This window comes from Phodopus roborovskii, unplaced genomic scaffold (genome assembly GCF_943737965.1).
Source record: "Phodopus roborovskii unplaced genomic scaffold, PHOROB, whole genome shotgun sequence".
Classification (NCBI taxonomy): Eukaryota; Metazoa; Chordata; class Mammalia; order Rodentia; family Cricetidae; genus Phodopus; species Phodopus roborovskii.
The window spans coordinates 2,088,047-2,104,852 of NW_026126407.1; the positions used below are offsets into that span (position 1 = coordinate 2,088,047).

Below are 16,806 nucleotides of genomic sequence, written 5' to 3' on the forward strand. Positions count from 1 at the left end.
ATAATAATAATAAGACCAAGGTGAACAGCTCCTGAGAAAAGACTCTGGAGGGTGACTCTGGTGGGTACTCTCTCATGTATGTGCACACACATGCTCATGTTGAACATATACATACATACAAATAGGCTAGGCTAGTGGTGTGGTTCAGTGGCAGAACACTTGCCCTTGGTACCATTGCCAGTGCCTCACATACTAGAGATGATCAGAGCAGTGTACAAATTGGCTGGCACAGAAAGGACCTGGTTTAGCTTCAAGTGCTCAGCATGTTTATGGGAATTTCAGCACAAAGACCCCAAGCACCAGAAGCACACAGCACAGCACGTATCCCAACTTCCTCTGCTTTGCTGTCTAACCCCTCTGCTTTGTTCCAAATAGGCTGCCCAGCTGCCTTCGGGCTGTGATGCAGTCCCCAGCCTCCCAAACTTGTGTGCACTCATGAGCATCAGGCAAGTGTTTGAGTCTGGAGCCCAGGGCCATAGATTCTGTCTTTGAAAATTGCAAATGTAACCATGTCATTCCCCTGCTTCACATTCTTCTATGGTGTCCTTATACTCAAGATGATGCACTGGCTCCCTGATTTCCCTGAAAATGTCCTTTGTGATGTCCTTCCATCCTGCCCAGCCGCCCAGGCCTGCAGATTCCAAGCCAGCCATGCTTAGTCCCCAGCCTTTCTACGTTGCCCTGGCTGCCCAGGACACCCCTCCATCCTTCTGAGGTCTCCAGTAGGTATTGGCAGCTTCCTGGATTTTGGTACCACTCCATGTCCACTCCTTGCTCTGGACCCATTGCCCCTCTTTACTATTGTCTTATGTTATGGTGCCTGTTGCTGTGATAAAAACACCATGGCCAAAATCAACCTGGGAAGAAAAGGGTGTATTTCATCTTACAGCTTGTAGTCCATCGTCCAGAAAGTCAGGGCAGGAACTCAAGGCAGGAACAACAGGTGAATGCTGCTTACTGATTTACTCCTCATCACTCATTCAGCCTGCTTTCTTATATAACTCAGGACCACTTACCCAAGAATGGGACCACCCACACTGGCCTGGGCCCTCAAACATCAATCCCTAAGAAAACACCTCACAGACCTGCCTACAGGTTAATATGGTGAGGACATTTTTCAGCTGAGGTTCTCTCCCTCACCTCGTTCTAGCCTGCATCAGTTGACATAAAAACCAGCCAGCACACTGGCCCCTCCATTGTAGCACTGGCTTCAGCCCCAATTCTGCCAGCTGCTCCTGTGTTTGTCTTACTCCTCAAGCACAGGGGTTATGCCTTTCGTCTGATGTCACCAGCATCCAGCATAGCACTTTCCTCGGGAGGCCCGACAGAAAAGAGGGAAGGAGGCAAACACTGAGTGGAAATTCTTCATCTGACAAATCCCCACATTTCCAAGGTCAGAAGGCAACTCTGAGTCTTAGAACTTGGAACCATATTCTAAATACCAAGCCCCTGTGGGCACAGCCTCAGAAGAAAATGGAGCTCCAGAATGAAGGGGTTCAGAGCGCACTAGGGCAAGCTGTAGGCCAGCACAGTCCCACAGACTTCACAGCTAGAGGAGGGTTTTTAGGAGGAATGTAGGTTTGTACAAAGCCAATCCACTTAACAGTGAGAGATCACCAAGGAGCCAGGAGCCTGGATGTCTCTTTGGCCTAAAGAAATTTAAGGTGGGGCAGGAATAAAACTATTCTCCCTACTATAGTGAGGTGGGGAAGGGCACACACATGCGCACACGCACGCACATGCTCATGTGGGCACACATGCATTCACATCTCTTATGTGTATGAAGGTACATGCAAATTGTGTACATACATAGAGTCCAAAGGTCAAGGTCAGGTGGTCTCCTCCATTGATCTCCACATCACTTTTTGAGGCAGGGTCTATTGCTGAACCCAGAGCTTATCAAATTTAGCTAGGCTCACTGGACAGTGAGCTCTACCCTCCCCCTGCACTGGCGTTACAAATGTGTGCCACCTCTTCCAACTTTTTACATGGGTCTTGGGGAATCTAGATTCAGTTCCTCATGCTGGTATGGCAAGCACTTTATAGACTGAGCCGCTCATCTCTCTGGCACCCAACTTTAGACTTTTGTCACCCACAAATAGCATGGATGCTGGAACACAGTCATGGCAACTGAAGTGATGTCTCCAGAGCCACCTTCGCCAGAGCACAGACCCTTGTCGGGACAGCAGTGTTGATACTGACTAGTCAGGACCAGGGATGCAGATGGACATCTCATGCACCCCAATTTATCTGATTAACACACCAACCTAAGAAGATAGTACCTTGATTTTACAGATGAGAAAACTTAATAACCACAGAAGCAGAGGAACTTGTCCCAGCTCACACTGGAAAAGGACCAAGCACAAATTCAATCCTGGCTGACTTTAAGTATCTTGTTCTCTTCATGAATTCCTATCCCTCTTCATTAGAGTTTGAGTCTAGTGGTCCTGCTTCAGGATGAGAGAGGGTCAAATCATGCAAGGAAGGCTCTATCACCATTTCCGCAGACACTACTAAGGTAGGGGCTTGAGATGCTTCTGTTACCTGGCAAACCACACCCAGCAAAGATATTCCTGAGCTCCCTGGTGCTTACCATCCATCCCTCCCAAAAAGAGCACTGACTCCAGCCAGACCCCCAAAAGCCAAGAGGAGTGGAGTCACCTACCCCAAAGGTGGTGCTTCTACCTTAACTGTTAGCTCCTAAGCACCAACAGTGTACAGGGACCTCTCATTCACACAGCAGTAAAAGAAAAGCTGCCCAGTCCAAAACACATATGTACGTGTGTGTGTGTGTGTGTGTGTGTGTGTGTGTGTGTGTGTGTGTATACACTCAACCCCAGATACTCCCCAGGCCCTGAGCAACCTGTCCTCCTGGCAGAGGGCCTACCATGATGGTTAACAGACCTCCCAGTCTCAGGAAAGGTAAGCAATGATGGATGTCACTTTAGAGAACTCAGAGCGTCTCACCCCATCCTCCACCCATGGTAGATGGTCACTGAGATCCCCAATTTGATTTGCCTCTCTCTAGCTTAGTTTCCTTGTTCAAGTACAGAGAACTTTTTACCAAAGTAGCAGCCATTGAAACCTCAGCACAGCCAGTGATGCAACTGGATTTAAAGGAAAAGAAACAAGACTGGAGAGCTATATGTGGAGGCCTCAAGTAGAAAAGGCAGAGTGGGAGTGGGCGGAATGGGGGGGGGAGTTGATGGGAGGGAGAGGGAACTGGGATTGGTATGTAAAATAAGATTGTTTTAAATTTAAATAAAAATTAATTAAAATAGAAAAAGCAGAGTGGGTTATTTTGGAAATTTCCCTGTCACAGCTTCCAGCAGGGTAGGAGTTAACCACATAACACACTTTTAGGGTTGATGGGGGGGAGATGGGGGACAAGCTTTCCCTGGAATCCACCCTGCAGTTCAAAAAGGAAAGTTCTGGTTGCCCCTCCTTGGTACACACTGTACTGGTCAGAGCTGCCTTCTCTCCAGGAGAGAATAAAATATGTTCATCACAGACAAACAAGATCCTGGACTGAGGACTGAGTTCCTGGTACCCCAATATCAAGCTAAAGAGTTCGCTGACTTGAGTTAGGGTGGAGAAAATAAAACGGGAACAGAAGCAGCTCCAACAATACTTAATGATGAGGATAGGACCTGGGCAGCAGCAAGCCAGCTTCCAAGAGTAAGACTGGTTCTGCAAATGTGGAAAGAAGGTTCTCCAGGTTTCCCTACACGAGTGGAATATGTGACTTTGAGTTGGGTCCCACTGGGTTTTCAGGTCAGAAAAGTGCCCATTATCAGTAAGTGGTAGTAATGAATGATAACAATTCCAGCATTCTGGAATCTGAGACAAGAGGATTCAAGGCTGCAATTTCAAAAACAAAAACAAAGCAAACAAGCAATAAAAATGTGCCTCTCATTTTTCAGTATTTGCTAAACGGATTCCAGAAACAAAGGGGCACGAAGACGTCACCACTGAAAGAGAAAACACCTTCACTGTGGTGTCATCACTTGTGCCTGACTCTCCTTACACACACACACACACACACACACACACACACACACACACACACAGAGCACCTTCAAGATTCCCAGGCTCTCTCCTTCAATCCTCAGTTCTCACACATTCTGCCATATACCCCACATATAAACTTGACTCAATAACTATACCCTTGAGGAAAACAGAAGAACAAATTTACTAATCACCTAGTGGTTGTAAAGTAAAATTGCAGGCATAGTGATCAAAAAAGAAACAATCAACTTGGTATTCCTCAGCTTCTAACACAAAAAGGGAAAGGGGAAGACACATGGGCCTAAGAGGCTCGGATGCTTCAGGGATAGAGTACTGAACACAAACCAGCAAGGGGAGCTCAAGGATCACCCAAAGAGGCAATCCGGGCTCCGTTCTGATTGTTCTCCATAATGCAGATTTGAGTTGCCACTCTTGATTTTCAGAAGCCAGAAATCCTAATCTAATATGAAGTCTCTTGATTCTTCGAGGCAACTCAGTTTTCTTGGAAACATTAAATGAACTGAATCTATCAGTGAGCCTTGCAGCTTCCTGTACTCTGCTGGAGAGGTAAACAGCATCTCCCCTAACTGTGGTATTACACTGCCACTCTCCAGCCACTGGTTGCCATTGCAGCAAAGGCATCCAGGATGAGGCTCTCAGCTTTACTCTGCACCCAGGGCTAGATGCCAGAACTCCAGAGAACAACTAAATCTACAGGAAGTGGAAGGCTCAGCAGAGCCACGCAGGGGCAGAGACTGGAGCCTTTCAGATTAAATGGCCGACTGCTCTTGCAGGAAACCCTCGGGGTTGGGAAGGCTTTTATCTGGCTCAGAAGCCAGGGCTGCCTCTCGGAGGACTTCCAGGTGCTCCTCAGCAGCGGACAGTGACTGGTCGATCCAGTCCAGGCCCCCTGTTAGGTGGCAGGCGTTCCTGGTCACTAGCACCAAGTGACTGACGGAGAGGAGCAAGGCAGTTGTCCTAGGTTCAGAGAGAGAGATAGGGAGGGAGAGAAAGAGAAAGAGAAATCAGGCTCTGTAGAAAATGGGGAACTTTGCACAAAAGCTCAAATGGATGCACACTGTATATTAGTGTTCCCCAAACTGGAGACCCTTTCCTGGAAGGTGGGCAGTTATGAAACATAATGGATCCACACTGAAATACATGGCGATTGCTGGCTTAAAGGAGGTTAACTGTCTTGGAGCCCTTGATGAGCTTGACAAAACTCCAAGGGGAAACGGGAGAGCTGTGCCTGGTAAATGTATTCAAGACGGTGGAAGCGGATTTCAGCAACACATGCATTAACAGCTCCCAGAAGGGTGTTTTATGAAACAGCTTGGATGTGGTCAATTGGATGAGCAGATCTCCAACTGCTGCCCACTTAAAGATGGGCAATATATATATCCCTCTCCAGTGAACATCCTTTATTGATCACAAATCAATAAGCCCAGGGCTGGCTTACTCAATGCTAAAGAAAATGTAATTGAAAATCAAATCTAGGAGGGTTTTGTTTGTTGTTGTTATTTCCATGGGTGGTTTTTTTTTTTTTTTTTTTTTTGATTGAAAGATTCACTATGAAATTATTTTTATATGGTGAGAGTGCCAGATGTTTTCAGGGCTCCACGGAGAAGCTGAGCAGCAATAGGGACAGGGCAGGCAAACCACCACAGCAGACATGTCATGACTGACTTACTGGCCACCTGGTGACCATCACACAACATACTCATGGGAATCTCACAAATCTAATGGAGGTATCTAATGGGTTTACATTCATTCAGCAGGGCTGAGTGCATTCTGTGGAGTGGAGGAGGGTCTGGAAAAGAGGTTCCTGTGATGCCTGATGGGGACTGAGTTCCACTGTGGCTGACACAGTACATTTTCCTGTTGTTGGATTTACCACAGCCCTGCTGGGCAGTGCTTCCAGCAAGGTGTGGCTGGTTTTTTGTTTTGTTTTGTTTTGTTTTGTTTTTTTGAGTCCAAAGATCAGAGGGAGGAATAGGGAGTGAAGGACAGGGAGGCCAAGTTAGCATAGCCAGGTAAGAGATAAGCATGCACATCCAAGCCTGATGGATGACTTGCTTCCTCATCTCAGGGATTCAGAAAGAAGTCTGGGCTCTATCACCTGCCAGGCTCGACTCACTGGTTGACACTCGACTCAGTGTTGACATGGAAGGGGATGAACCTAAAGTCAGGGTGGCCTTGGAAATCTGAGAAAAGATCGTTTTTAAACGAGCTAGGCAGTCAACCTGGCAGGCTTGATAACAGCGATCCTGACAGGGGACAAGATGAGTGGGCCCTCCTCCCCATCTCACCTTGCATCCAGGAGCTTGGGGTCCAGTGGAGGGTACATTGACTTCACAACATCATCCACTCTGAGGGAAGGCAATAAGGACAACTGTCAACATTTCACCTTCTCATCCCCTTTTCTCCCTCCTTACTTCCCATCCTCAGGCTAGACTTCTTTGTTGGCATTACACACTCACTCCTTGGGGTCCTTTCTCTAGCTGCTTCTGCATACCCAGACAGAATCTAACAGAAAGACTTCAGGTTCTGCTTGGAAAATATTCTGCTCTCTGCTTTTGCCTTCATTCCAATGGTTAAAACGTGTGAAGTCATACATATGAAGTGATGCTCAGGATTACTGCTGAATGTAAAAGGTAATCGGCAAGCAGCAGCACGCTGTACCCCTCTGCATATATAAATATAAACAATAAACCGAAGCTGTGAAATGCAAGAGGGAAGGTCTACAGGAATGTTCGTCATTTGATGGTGGCTACATTCCCAAATTGGGAAGGGTGGAATTAGGGAACATCCCACTTTTCAAATAATCTATTTCTCACTTTTGTGTTTTTTAAGAGATGCTAATACAGTGACATAGAGCACTTAAAAAAAAAAAAAGCTACAGCTTAATGTGGGTTCAAACTACTCTGCTGTGTGTCTTTTCCATGCTGCATAGTCCATGACTAATCTTTTAAGTTTCTACCTGTTCTGATTGGGGGGGGGGCAAGGTTTTGCTCCCACGGATCACCTGATAAAAAGAAAAGAATGAAAGTTGTGGCCAGAGGTACGGTGGTCCTTGGCATCTGTCCCAGCTAGCCCCTTCCCTCTATGCAGAGCCCAAGGCAGACGCCACTCTCCTGGAAATAATAAATCATCATCGTAGCAGATAGAGAAAATAAAAACAGGAAGGACACGGGGACAAATATCAGCCAGAGTGAGAATGAAGAAAACGAGAATTCTGGCAAGAAACATGAAGGAGGTGGTCCCAGGTACTTGCAGAGAGCTCTACCCTCCTGGCAATGCCACACTCACCTTGGCACACTGTTATCTGTGTCCCCTCTCAAAAATCTCAGCACCCTGTTTATAACCTGCACCTCGGGGCCATCCAGGCCCTGAGAGTGGATCTCAGAAGTGACAAAAAGCACAAGGAAGCATCCAGCTGATGAGGGCGGTGCAGTCTAAAAGGGGTGGGAGGGCTCTGTCTGGCATGAGCTCCAGCCTGGGTGGGGGTGTCTCCTTCAGAGGCTGGTGCAAACCAGGCAGGTACACCCACGGGGCATCTCCAGAGCCAGGAGCTGTTCTGGCTTGCATCCTCCCTCTCTTTCTCACCTCCTCGAACTACCTAGACAGAGTCCAAGTATGCCAAGTCTTGTTTTTCTCAGAGGATCTTACAGGCTGCTCCTCCTGGGCTTTTACTAGCTTACTCTAGACAGAAAAGGCTGGTTGCTTATGATTTCACCCAGGCACCAGGAATGCACACTGGAGGCCATTCAAGGCACCAGGGGGGTCAGGTGACTGATAAGAACACTTTCCTGGAACGGGTCATTTGACAGCAAACACACATACCAGCCACCGGGTGGTAGCACACATTTAGCACTGCCTTTTGCTCTAAGAAAAGGGCCTTATTTTTCTTTGCAAAGTCCGGTTCAGCTGAGGGGGTGTAGTTGTTGACTGGCACTCTTGCTGGGTGCCTCCCACAAGGGATTTTGCAGACAGCCTGGAATTCGAGAGGTCTGAATGTTCTCAAGCTTCACCTCCCACCCAGTGCTAGGCTGGGGCCCAAGCAGCAAATGAGCGCCACCATGAAAGGAAGGTATCCCTCAAACTAGTCCCCAGTATAGCTAACAGGCTGGACCTAAGGGCATGGCTGGGAAGTCACTGGAGATAGTAGCATAGGAGCCAGTGGGAAATGTGCCTCTTGACAGCCACAGTGTAGCAAGGGATGGGAGGCTGACCAGGTGAGAGCCTGAGTGGACACCATGGAGCTGATGACTGTCAGCCAGTTATCTCGGAGCTGTTAAAGGACTTGTGCTGGGGATGGAGAGATGGCTCAGAGGTTAAGAACACTGACTGCTCTTCCAGAGGTGCTGAGTTCAATTCCCAGCAACCACATAGTGGCTTATAACCATCCATAATGATATCTGATGCCCTCTTCTGGCATGTAGGGGTAAATGCAGACTGTATACATAATAAATAAATCTTAAAAAAAAAAAAAGAAAAGAAAAAGGACTTGTGCCTTAGGAATACTGGGCTGTTCTGTATACACTGGGTGATCTGGTAGCTGAGACTGGAGACAGGCCTACTGGTTTACAGCATTGCTTACCCTTGCTGGCTACCTCAGCTTTCAGCTTCCCCTGTGGAGTATGGGACTTCACAGCCACTGACCACTCACCTGGGGCTAATCCGTTTGGCCACCACAATGATGTCGCTGACACTCGCTGAAGTCTTCATCTTGGCCCCAGAACCCATTGTCATGGCAACAAGTTTTTCTGTCAGAGTGTGGCAAATCTAATATAACAAGGAGGTAATAGGTGATGAGGGTGACCCGGCTCCCCACCCCATGCCAAGAGCTCTACCACCCTGACAAAGACAAATCTGGCCCCATCTTGGGCACTGCCACAAAGCTTCTACCCTAATGATGAGAGGAAATGGAGTGGAAAGAGGCAAAAGCCAATAGTTGGGGGTGGGGAAGCTCAGATCAAGGACAGGACTTCAGCTCAATGAGGACTAATCCATCTAAGAAAAATCATGTGCTCTAATTTTGCCATTTTTGTAAGGAGTCTTTTCTATCCCCTCCCCTCTCGGTTTAGACTTCCAAATGGATAATATCTCCAGTGGGGAACCGCAGAAATGGGGCTGAACAAAGGGTAACTGTTCTCTTTAGGTACATTCTCCAATAATGGTGCCTAGTTTGGCAATTTTTGAGGGTCTGGTACTATTACTGTTTGTCCAGGTGATAATGGAAGGGCCCTGGGAAACGCAGGCCAAAGACAAAATGGGTTTCCTCCTCTTCCACCAGCACTGATAGCCACCTCCAAGGCTTATTGTCTCCTCCTGTAGTCTCCCATGCAGAGAGAGCCCCATTACCTGCTGGTACTCAGGGCTAGGAAACAAAAGCAGAAGAAGCCCAGGAGGCCACTGGGGAGCAAGGACCCATACTCCCTTCATACTCAGGGGAGATAATGGAGCAAAGGCATTCTGGGGTCTCAAGAGGAACCTCAGCAGCCCTTTTCCTTATCCAAGCTCCCCAATCTAAGAAGTGGGGCCCTCTCCCTCTGATGGATAAAAACAAGAGAGAAAGAAAAAGGCAAAACAAAGCCCGGGACACATTGTGGCTGGGCAAAGGGAAATGTAATATGATTTATTGCTCCAGCCAGTGTACCTAGCTATCTGTGTCTACAACGATATCTGTATGTGCAGCCATATTTATACACCCAAGGAGCTTCCGGCCTCTGAGGCAACAATTTCCTACAGAGGTAGCCAAGGAAGAGGCAGATAAAGAGCTTTTTAATATCCTGTACTGAGTGACCCTAGAGACAACCCAAGTTGTCTCTTTTGAAATCTTGAATAATGAGTAGACAAAGAGATAAGGTTACTGACGTGCAGAAACCCATATTTGCATCTTGTTAAACATTTGCATGTTATTATTTTTCTATTAGGACGGATTATATCAGGCAAGAGTTGAGAAATGAATGCCGAAACTATGAAAATAGCTAAAGTGCAATTTGAATGTAATTTTCCAAAGGTTTCGGGACTTCAAAAACCAAAGTCTGCCTCCAAGTGGAAGAACTTGTAGTGTGGGTTTTTGGTTTTTTTGTTTTGTTTTGTTTTGTTTTTTAACTCTGATTATTCCATTTGTCTGATTCTTGTCACCAAAGAAGCCAAGGAAGATTTTTCCAATAACTCAAACCCGAACTCAGAATGCATTCCATGGACTGAGTTTGGTATTAATAAACAAAGGAGGCCAGAGAGGCTGGAACCTCATTTGATTCAGCAGCTCCATGGCCTCAGACACCCAGATTTCCCCATGGTTGGTAAAATTATTACTGGTGATCCCCCAAGCTGTCCTTCCCACAGATCACTGTATTAGGAGGGCCAGGAGAGATAAAGCCTAAAGAGAACTTTTAGGATGCTAAAGTAAAACAGTTAGGAGGACCAGGAGAGATAAAGCCTAAAGAGAGCTTTTAGGATGCTAAAGTAAAACAGACCCAACAGGGAGAGATGGAAGCAGACTGTAGAAATACAGCAGGAGGCTAACAAGGGCTGCTTGCAAGGTCAACTCCATGTACACCAGGGGTGCTCCAGCAGCCACCCTTGGCTCCACAGGAAAATCAGAGTATTACCTTCAAGATGGCGATGCAGTGGGACATGAGGCCCCTAAGAAGACAAGAGGAAAGTGTCAGTGCTGCCCTAAAGAACCCAGCTCCTTCTGGCTACCCCCACTGCTCTTCAGCCAGCACCAAGTGACCACAGCAGGCACCATCTCCAAGCAGAATAACCCATTCCTCTACTCAGCTCTGTCCCCACCTGCCAAGTTCAACATTTCATATCTAAGTGTATCCACATGCCCTCTCCCTTAGACTCAGCCTGGTGAATTCCTCTTTCGGTAAACTCAAGTCAAAAAGCACCCATTCAGGAGAGGGGCTTATGAGGACCCACCCTCCATAATGGCTCATAGGCAGTTAATGGTTGTTGGATAAAGGAGAAACATTTTCGTTAGTTAGTGGTGTAGCCACTTTGGGATGGCCACACTTCTATAAATAATTCCTGTAAGCAACCATAGTTAAACTAAGTAGGACACACACACACACACACACACACACACACACACACGCACCCACGCACGCACGCACGCACACACGCACGCACATATAAAAGACATAAAAGAAGGTATAAGGGGACTACCTAAGAAGAGAAGGGTATCATAGAGGTAGGAGGAGTACAAGAAATGGTTATGGGGTGAATGTGATTAAAATATATTACATACACTGTGAAATTGTCAACATGAAACTCATTAAGTACAATTTAAAATGTTTTTTTAAAAGGCACCCCTCTGGGACATGCTTCATCAAAGCTACCTTGATCTTCTTACCCCAGGCAGACTTAGACACTGCTGACTCCCTGTGCCACTCCTCATGCACTGAGATCCCCTAGACTCTCTGTGACACTGACTTTGGTGCAATTCTATCTCCCTGTCACTCTGACAACCACAGGGCCTGGCCCCATACCTGTCTATAGTGTCCCATAAACGTATGTCAGAAAACAAAACGATAAAGGGATAATGAAAGGAAGTGGCATACACTTCTCAAAACGCAGTCCTGTTGAACAGACAGCCCTCTGTAGGACACTGAAAGCAAAGGCCACCTGGAGTTGACTCAAAATCCCTGGACAGTCCAAGAATAACCCAACCACACTGGGGGACTTTATAATTATGTCTGCCACAGGTCTAACTGCCTGGGTGTTCAAATCTACAAAGTCAGAGGGATGGTACAAGAACAAACAGTCATGCCCTATACTGACATCCCTCACCATGAGGACAGGGGAAGAGTTCTGGATACACAGTGGAATGTTCCAGTAAAGGAACCCAGAAGTTCCTTTGCCATCCTAAAGGGCTAGAAAGCAAAAGTTCCCTGGGACTTACGAGGCATCTTCAATCCAGTCTTCATTCTCCAGAATGGCCTCAATGTGGGGGTTGGTGATGACAACGTCATCAAGTTCTAACTCTGAGGGCTCAGACTGGGTCTCCATTGCACCGATGAGGTCCACAATGGGCCTAAAAGGAATGGTCACTGTTAGTGTCTCATGACAAGTGCCTGTGGCTGACCCTCTTCTCATCACAGCCACTGCTATAGTTTAGATGTTGAATGTCCCCCCAAAGGCCTATGTGTTAAAGGCTTGGTCCCTAGGATGGTACTATTGGGAGGTGGGTCCTTGAGGAGTGGAGCCTAGTGGGAGGACTTTAAGTCTTTGAGGCAGAACCTTACAGGGGATTGTGAAACTTTGGCTTTCTCCTTTACCTCTTTTTTTGCATTCTGACCATGAGATGAGCAGTTTGCCTCTCCACAAACTCCTATATGGCAGCACCATCTGATGTCTAAATGCAATAAGTCTACCCTATTGTGGGTCAGAATCATTAAATCCATGAACCAAAAGTAACTTTTTCTCTTTATACTAAGTTATCTCATGCACTTGGTTATGGTGACAAAGGCATAGACAATTTAGAGGAGAGGCCACTAGTCCTGAATAGAGACTTAATCGTAATGTGCCCATAGCACAAGACAAGGCACACAGCTAAACAGTGAGTCAAGAAGGCAGGCCAAAATGCAAGTGAGATAGGACGAGCTAAACAGCTGGAGAACAAGCAGAGATAGCATGATTATAGAGAAGTCTTACACAGAACAAGTGATCTTCCTTTATTCCCCTTCAAGCCTATGTTAGCACCGAAGGGTTGACATTCTGATCACACAAACCTACCTGTGTGTACAACATCACTCTTGGAAACCACCTCTCCCCTCTGAATAAAACTACCTCCTCCTTCACAACAGGGTTCTGTAGAACCTGAACTGCAGAGACATTCCTTGCAAAGCAGAGCCTTGGGGCGGGAGGGAATCTAAGTGGGCATTCACAGGTTGTTAACTACTCAGCCACTCAGCAGAGATGTTGACCTAGTTAAGATCAAGAAATATAAGAAGCTTAAGGTTGGTTGCTCATGTCCTTTATGGACCTCTCCATTCAAAATTCCTAAGCTGACCTTGCTTGCAAAATCAACTTCACATAACAATGCATGATGAAGGAGACAGGCTATGCTAGCACTGCATGATCTGGAACACCTGTTGCTTAGGTGTGTGGCTGAGTGTGGACATCACATTTCCATTTCCAAAGTTTTGGGTGAAAAAGGATTTGGCTCGTCTCCTGACAAACTATGTGACCAGCATTGCATCACAAAGATGGGGCTTTCATGTCAGGCAAAAACATTCAGTGACTTCTCTGTGTCTGAAATAAACAGAAAAAGGGGTGTCTCAGGATATTATTGTTCTTAAGGAATGTTGTTTTTATTTTGTTTTGTTTGTATGTCTTAGAACTCACTCTATAGACCAAGCTGACCTCAAACTCAGAGATCCTCCTGCCCCTGCCTCTCAAATGCTGGGATTAAAGGTGTGTACCACCCAGGGGAATCTCCCAGGAGTCTACAGGGAGGGCCCCAACTTAGACTCCTAGCCATAGTGAATAAGTAGCCTGAACTGGTCATCTCTTGTGACCAAATTGGTGCCTGGCTCAACTGTCATCTGAGAAGCACCACTCAGCAACTGACGAAAGCAGAAGCAGAGATCCACAAACAACATTAGGTGGAGTTTAGGAATCCTGCAGAGGAGGAAGAGAAAGGTGCCAGAGGAGTCAAGGACACCACAGGAAGTCTCATACAATCATCTAACCTGGGCTCATAGGACCTCACAGAGACTGAATGGACAACCAGGGAGCCTGCATGGGACTGACTTAGGCACTCTGCATATATATTACAGTTGTGTAGCTTGGTCTTAACAGTGGGAACAGGGGCTGTCTCTGACTCTTTTGCTGGCTTTTGGAACCCTACTTCTCATACTGGGTCTCCTTGCCCAGCCTTAATACATGGGGAAGTGCTTAGTCTTACTGCAACTTGATATGCCATGTTTTGTTGATACTCATGGGAGACATGCCTTTCCTGGATGGAGACAGAAGAGGAAGGGATGGAGGAGAGGCGGGGTTGGAGGACTGGGAGGAGAGGATGGGGGAAGGCTGAGACCAGGATGTAAAATAGATAGATGAATTAAAAAAAAATGTTTCAAGGTGTGTGCCATCACTGCCCAACTTAAGGAATGTCCTTAAGCTCTGGTCTTCATAAAGTCTATATAAAGGAACCATTTAAGAGAGAACAGGTTGAGCTGAAGTGGCCCAGCACCAAATTGCTTCTGTCCCTCTGGCTTCTGTTGTCAGTGCTCAGCTCTCCTCCCTCCCTATCACAGTCTACTCACTTGGAGTCATAGCGCTGTAGCAGGTCTCGAGGCCGGCAGTAACGCTGCCTACAAACCACCACCAAGGCAGCAAATGAGGCCAGGAAGATGGTGGCCAGTACACCTATGGCGACGATCACCACAGTCTCCATGCTTCCAGCAGCTCCCAAATATAGTCCACTCACATCCTCGGAGCAGGTGGAAGCTGGAGAGACCAGAACATCAAGAAGATGTGGTAAAGAAAAGGAAAAAGGAGGGAGGAGCGACTAGGTCTTCCCCGTTAGAAAAAGCAATTGAGGATGGAAAGGGTAGTGAGTCACCTACAGTCCCTTAAGTCACCTACAAACCCAAGGGACGAAAGCAACATGCATCTTATCCCATGCTCAAACTTCCCTTCTCCTTTATGACAGGCTATCTTCCAGTTAGACTGAGATAGCTTTTGAGGCTTGGGACACACTTGTACCAGCATTTTGATGATTTCACACTACAAAACATGCGAGTGAAAGAATACCACAATGGGAGCAGAAGGTAGGGGTGTGCTTGATGAGGAGGTCGTCCTCCGTATCAGCCACTCTGTGTGTTAACTTGCCTACCAAACAGCTTTATGAGGCAGGTGTTGGCATCTCTATGATAAAGAAACTGAGGTTCCAGAAGGTTAAGGAATTTATCCAAGTCTACATAGCTGGCCAGCTGACACCACCCCCGCCTAAACTGAAATCAATAGTCACCTTCCTTGTCCTTTCTAAGGAAGAATGAAAACTCTGCAATGGGTTCTGACTGGAGTATGTCTTGCCTTTCACCATCCAGGAGGGTCTTTCACATCAACAGTGAGGTATGGCTTAACAACAGGCTTCTGTTCTGAGAAATGTAATGCCAGGTGTTGTGGTCATTGTGAAACGCCCAGATCAAACTTACACAAACTAAGACCAGCTATGATGTCATTACATAATATAATTCTATGGGACCACCACCCTATATGTGAGCCATTACTTACTGATAAGTGATGTGGTCTATCAGTGTATGTTAAACTCAAGCCAGAGCACCTTGGGGAAGTACCCTTCATGGCATTCTTTCAGGCCTCCCATCAGTATCTCTTTGAGTAGTCTCCTCCCCTCCCTGAGTTTAGTTTATTCGCCTACAAAAAGGAATGCTCTGCCTTAGCAGTCTCTATGACCCCAGGATGGTCCATCACTTCCATTTGCCATGTCTCCAAAGATGCAAACTCTCTTGATGGTCACTCAGGGAGCATATATTGATTATCTACAATGCAACAAACACTAAATTCTGAAGACTAAAGAGGAGAAGATAGACTCCCCTCCCCCATGTTAATGAACTGGTGGGAAAGAAGGGTTCTGCTCTGTGTTAATGGTCTGTGTGCAGGCTTGGACAGTAAAGAGATTACATTTGCATGATACTTTCTAGAAAAGCCTCATTCACAGACTTGGGAATGGGGTAAGCAGGATGGGGGTTTTACTGGCTTAAATTGCCAAGGACACCTCCTCAGGGGTCTCCAAGGCTGCCCTCTCAGAAGGATTTTTTTTTTTTTTTCATCTTGTACCTCTGTTGGGAAACCAGGAAGAGAGCGGTACAAGGGTCTAGACACACTCTATACGGTCTTTGTATATCCATGTTAACATTTTTCTTTCCTCTATCCTTACTCATGTCTTCCTTTCTAGACTTTTTCCTCCAGTAACCCCTTCTCCAGGCTTCCCACATCCTCCCCCATGCCCCCATCCATCCAAGCCTCCCCCTGCCTTCCTCTTCCCTCTTTTCCAATAGTTTTCAGTGTTTCTTTTGAGCGTCTGTGCTCTCTTGAACTTTTCTTCAGCTTTCCTTTGCGATCCCTCGGTGTGGGCGTTCCTCTTTGTGCGCTTCTCTTTCTTTGTGTGTTCTCTGTTATTTCGGTGACTTTTCCTCTCTCCTTCTATCTCTCTCGCTCCATCTCCCTCTCTCCCTCCCCCTCCATTTAATTCTAAACCCAGCAGGATTCAACTCCTTGATCCTCTCTTCCTTCCTTGGCCCTGCCAGCCGCCACTAGAGAAGGCTGGCTCCACTCTTAAGTGCGCGCTCAAGTTTGATCCCCAACTTGTGCGCTGCCCCGCACCCGCATCCGCCGCCCGGAGGAACAAAGCAGGGTCCGGGCAGCCCGCAGAGAGTCCTCCGGCCTCCCAGCCCGCGTGTTCACCCACCTCAACTGGGGATCTGGAGCGCGCCGGATCCCCGCAGTCACCCCAAGGCCAAGTCCGAGTGCCGCCCGCAGCAGCCAGCAGCGGGGCATGCCGGGAGCGCGGGCGGGCCGACGACCCAGATCCACCCCCCGGCGGGCTGGCCCAGCCAGCACACCCAAATACCCCGCTGCCAGGCGCCGCCATCCCCGCCAGGCTCCTGGCTGCCCGGGGATTGGCGTCGCCCGAGGCCGGGATAGCTGGGAGACAGTCACTGGCTACGGGAGAACCCCTCCACGTGCACCCACGGAGGCCAGGGCAGGAGGGTGGCGCGAGGGCCATGCGCCCACACCCACTGTGCTTCCAGC

At 47.4% G+C, this 16,806-nt stretch overlaps 1 protein-coding gene across 1 annotated transcript; it reads right to left on the reverse strand.

Annotated features, from left to right (window-relative positions):
• Positions 1-4,168: 4,168 nt before the first annotated feature.
• On the reverse strand, positions 4,169-16,593 carry Tmem98 (transmembrane protein 98). Its single transcript, XM_051179805.1, has 7 exons — positions 16,463-16,593; positions 14,295-14,478; positions 11,927-12,058; positions 10,629-10,662; positions 8,678-8,793; positions 6,318-6,377; positions 4,169-4,986 (listed from the first exon to the last, which is right to left on the reverse strand). The coding sequence occupies exons 2-7, from the start codon at positions 14,423-14,425 to the stop codon at positions 4,779-4,781; spliced, it is 681 nt and encodes a 226-aa protein (XP_051035762.1). The 5' UTR covers positions 14,426-14,478; positions 16,463-16,593; the 3' UTR covers positions 4,169-4,778.
• Between the last annotated feature and the right edge of the window lie 213 nt (positions 16,594-16,806).

Bases quoted from the DNA above. Each gene is read 5' to 3' on its own strand.
- Tmem98 (XM_051179805.1), bottom strand. From the start codon at position 14,425: ATGGAGACTGTGGTGATCGTCGCCATAGGTGTACTGGCCACCATCTTC. The intron at 8,794-10,628 runs GTAATACTCTGA...TTGTTATATTAG, and splicing joins ACTGCATCGCCATCTTGAAG to ATTTGCCACACTCTGACAGA. The intron at 4,987-6,317 runs GTGAGATGGGGA...CTCTGAACCTAG, and splicing joins CCCAAGCTCCTGGATGCAAG to GACAACTGCCTTGCTCCTCT.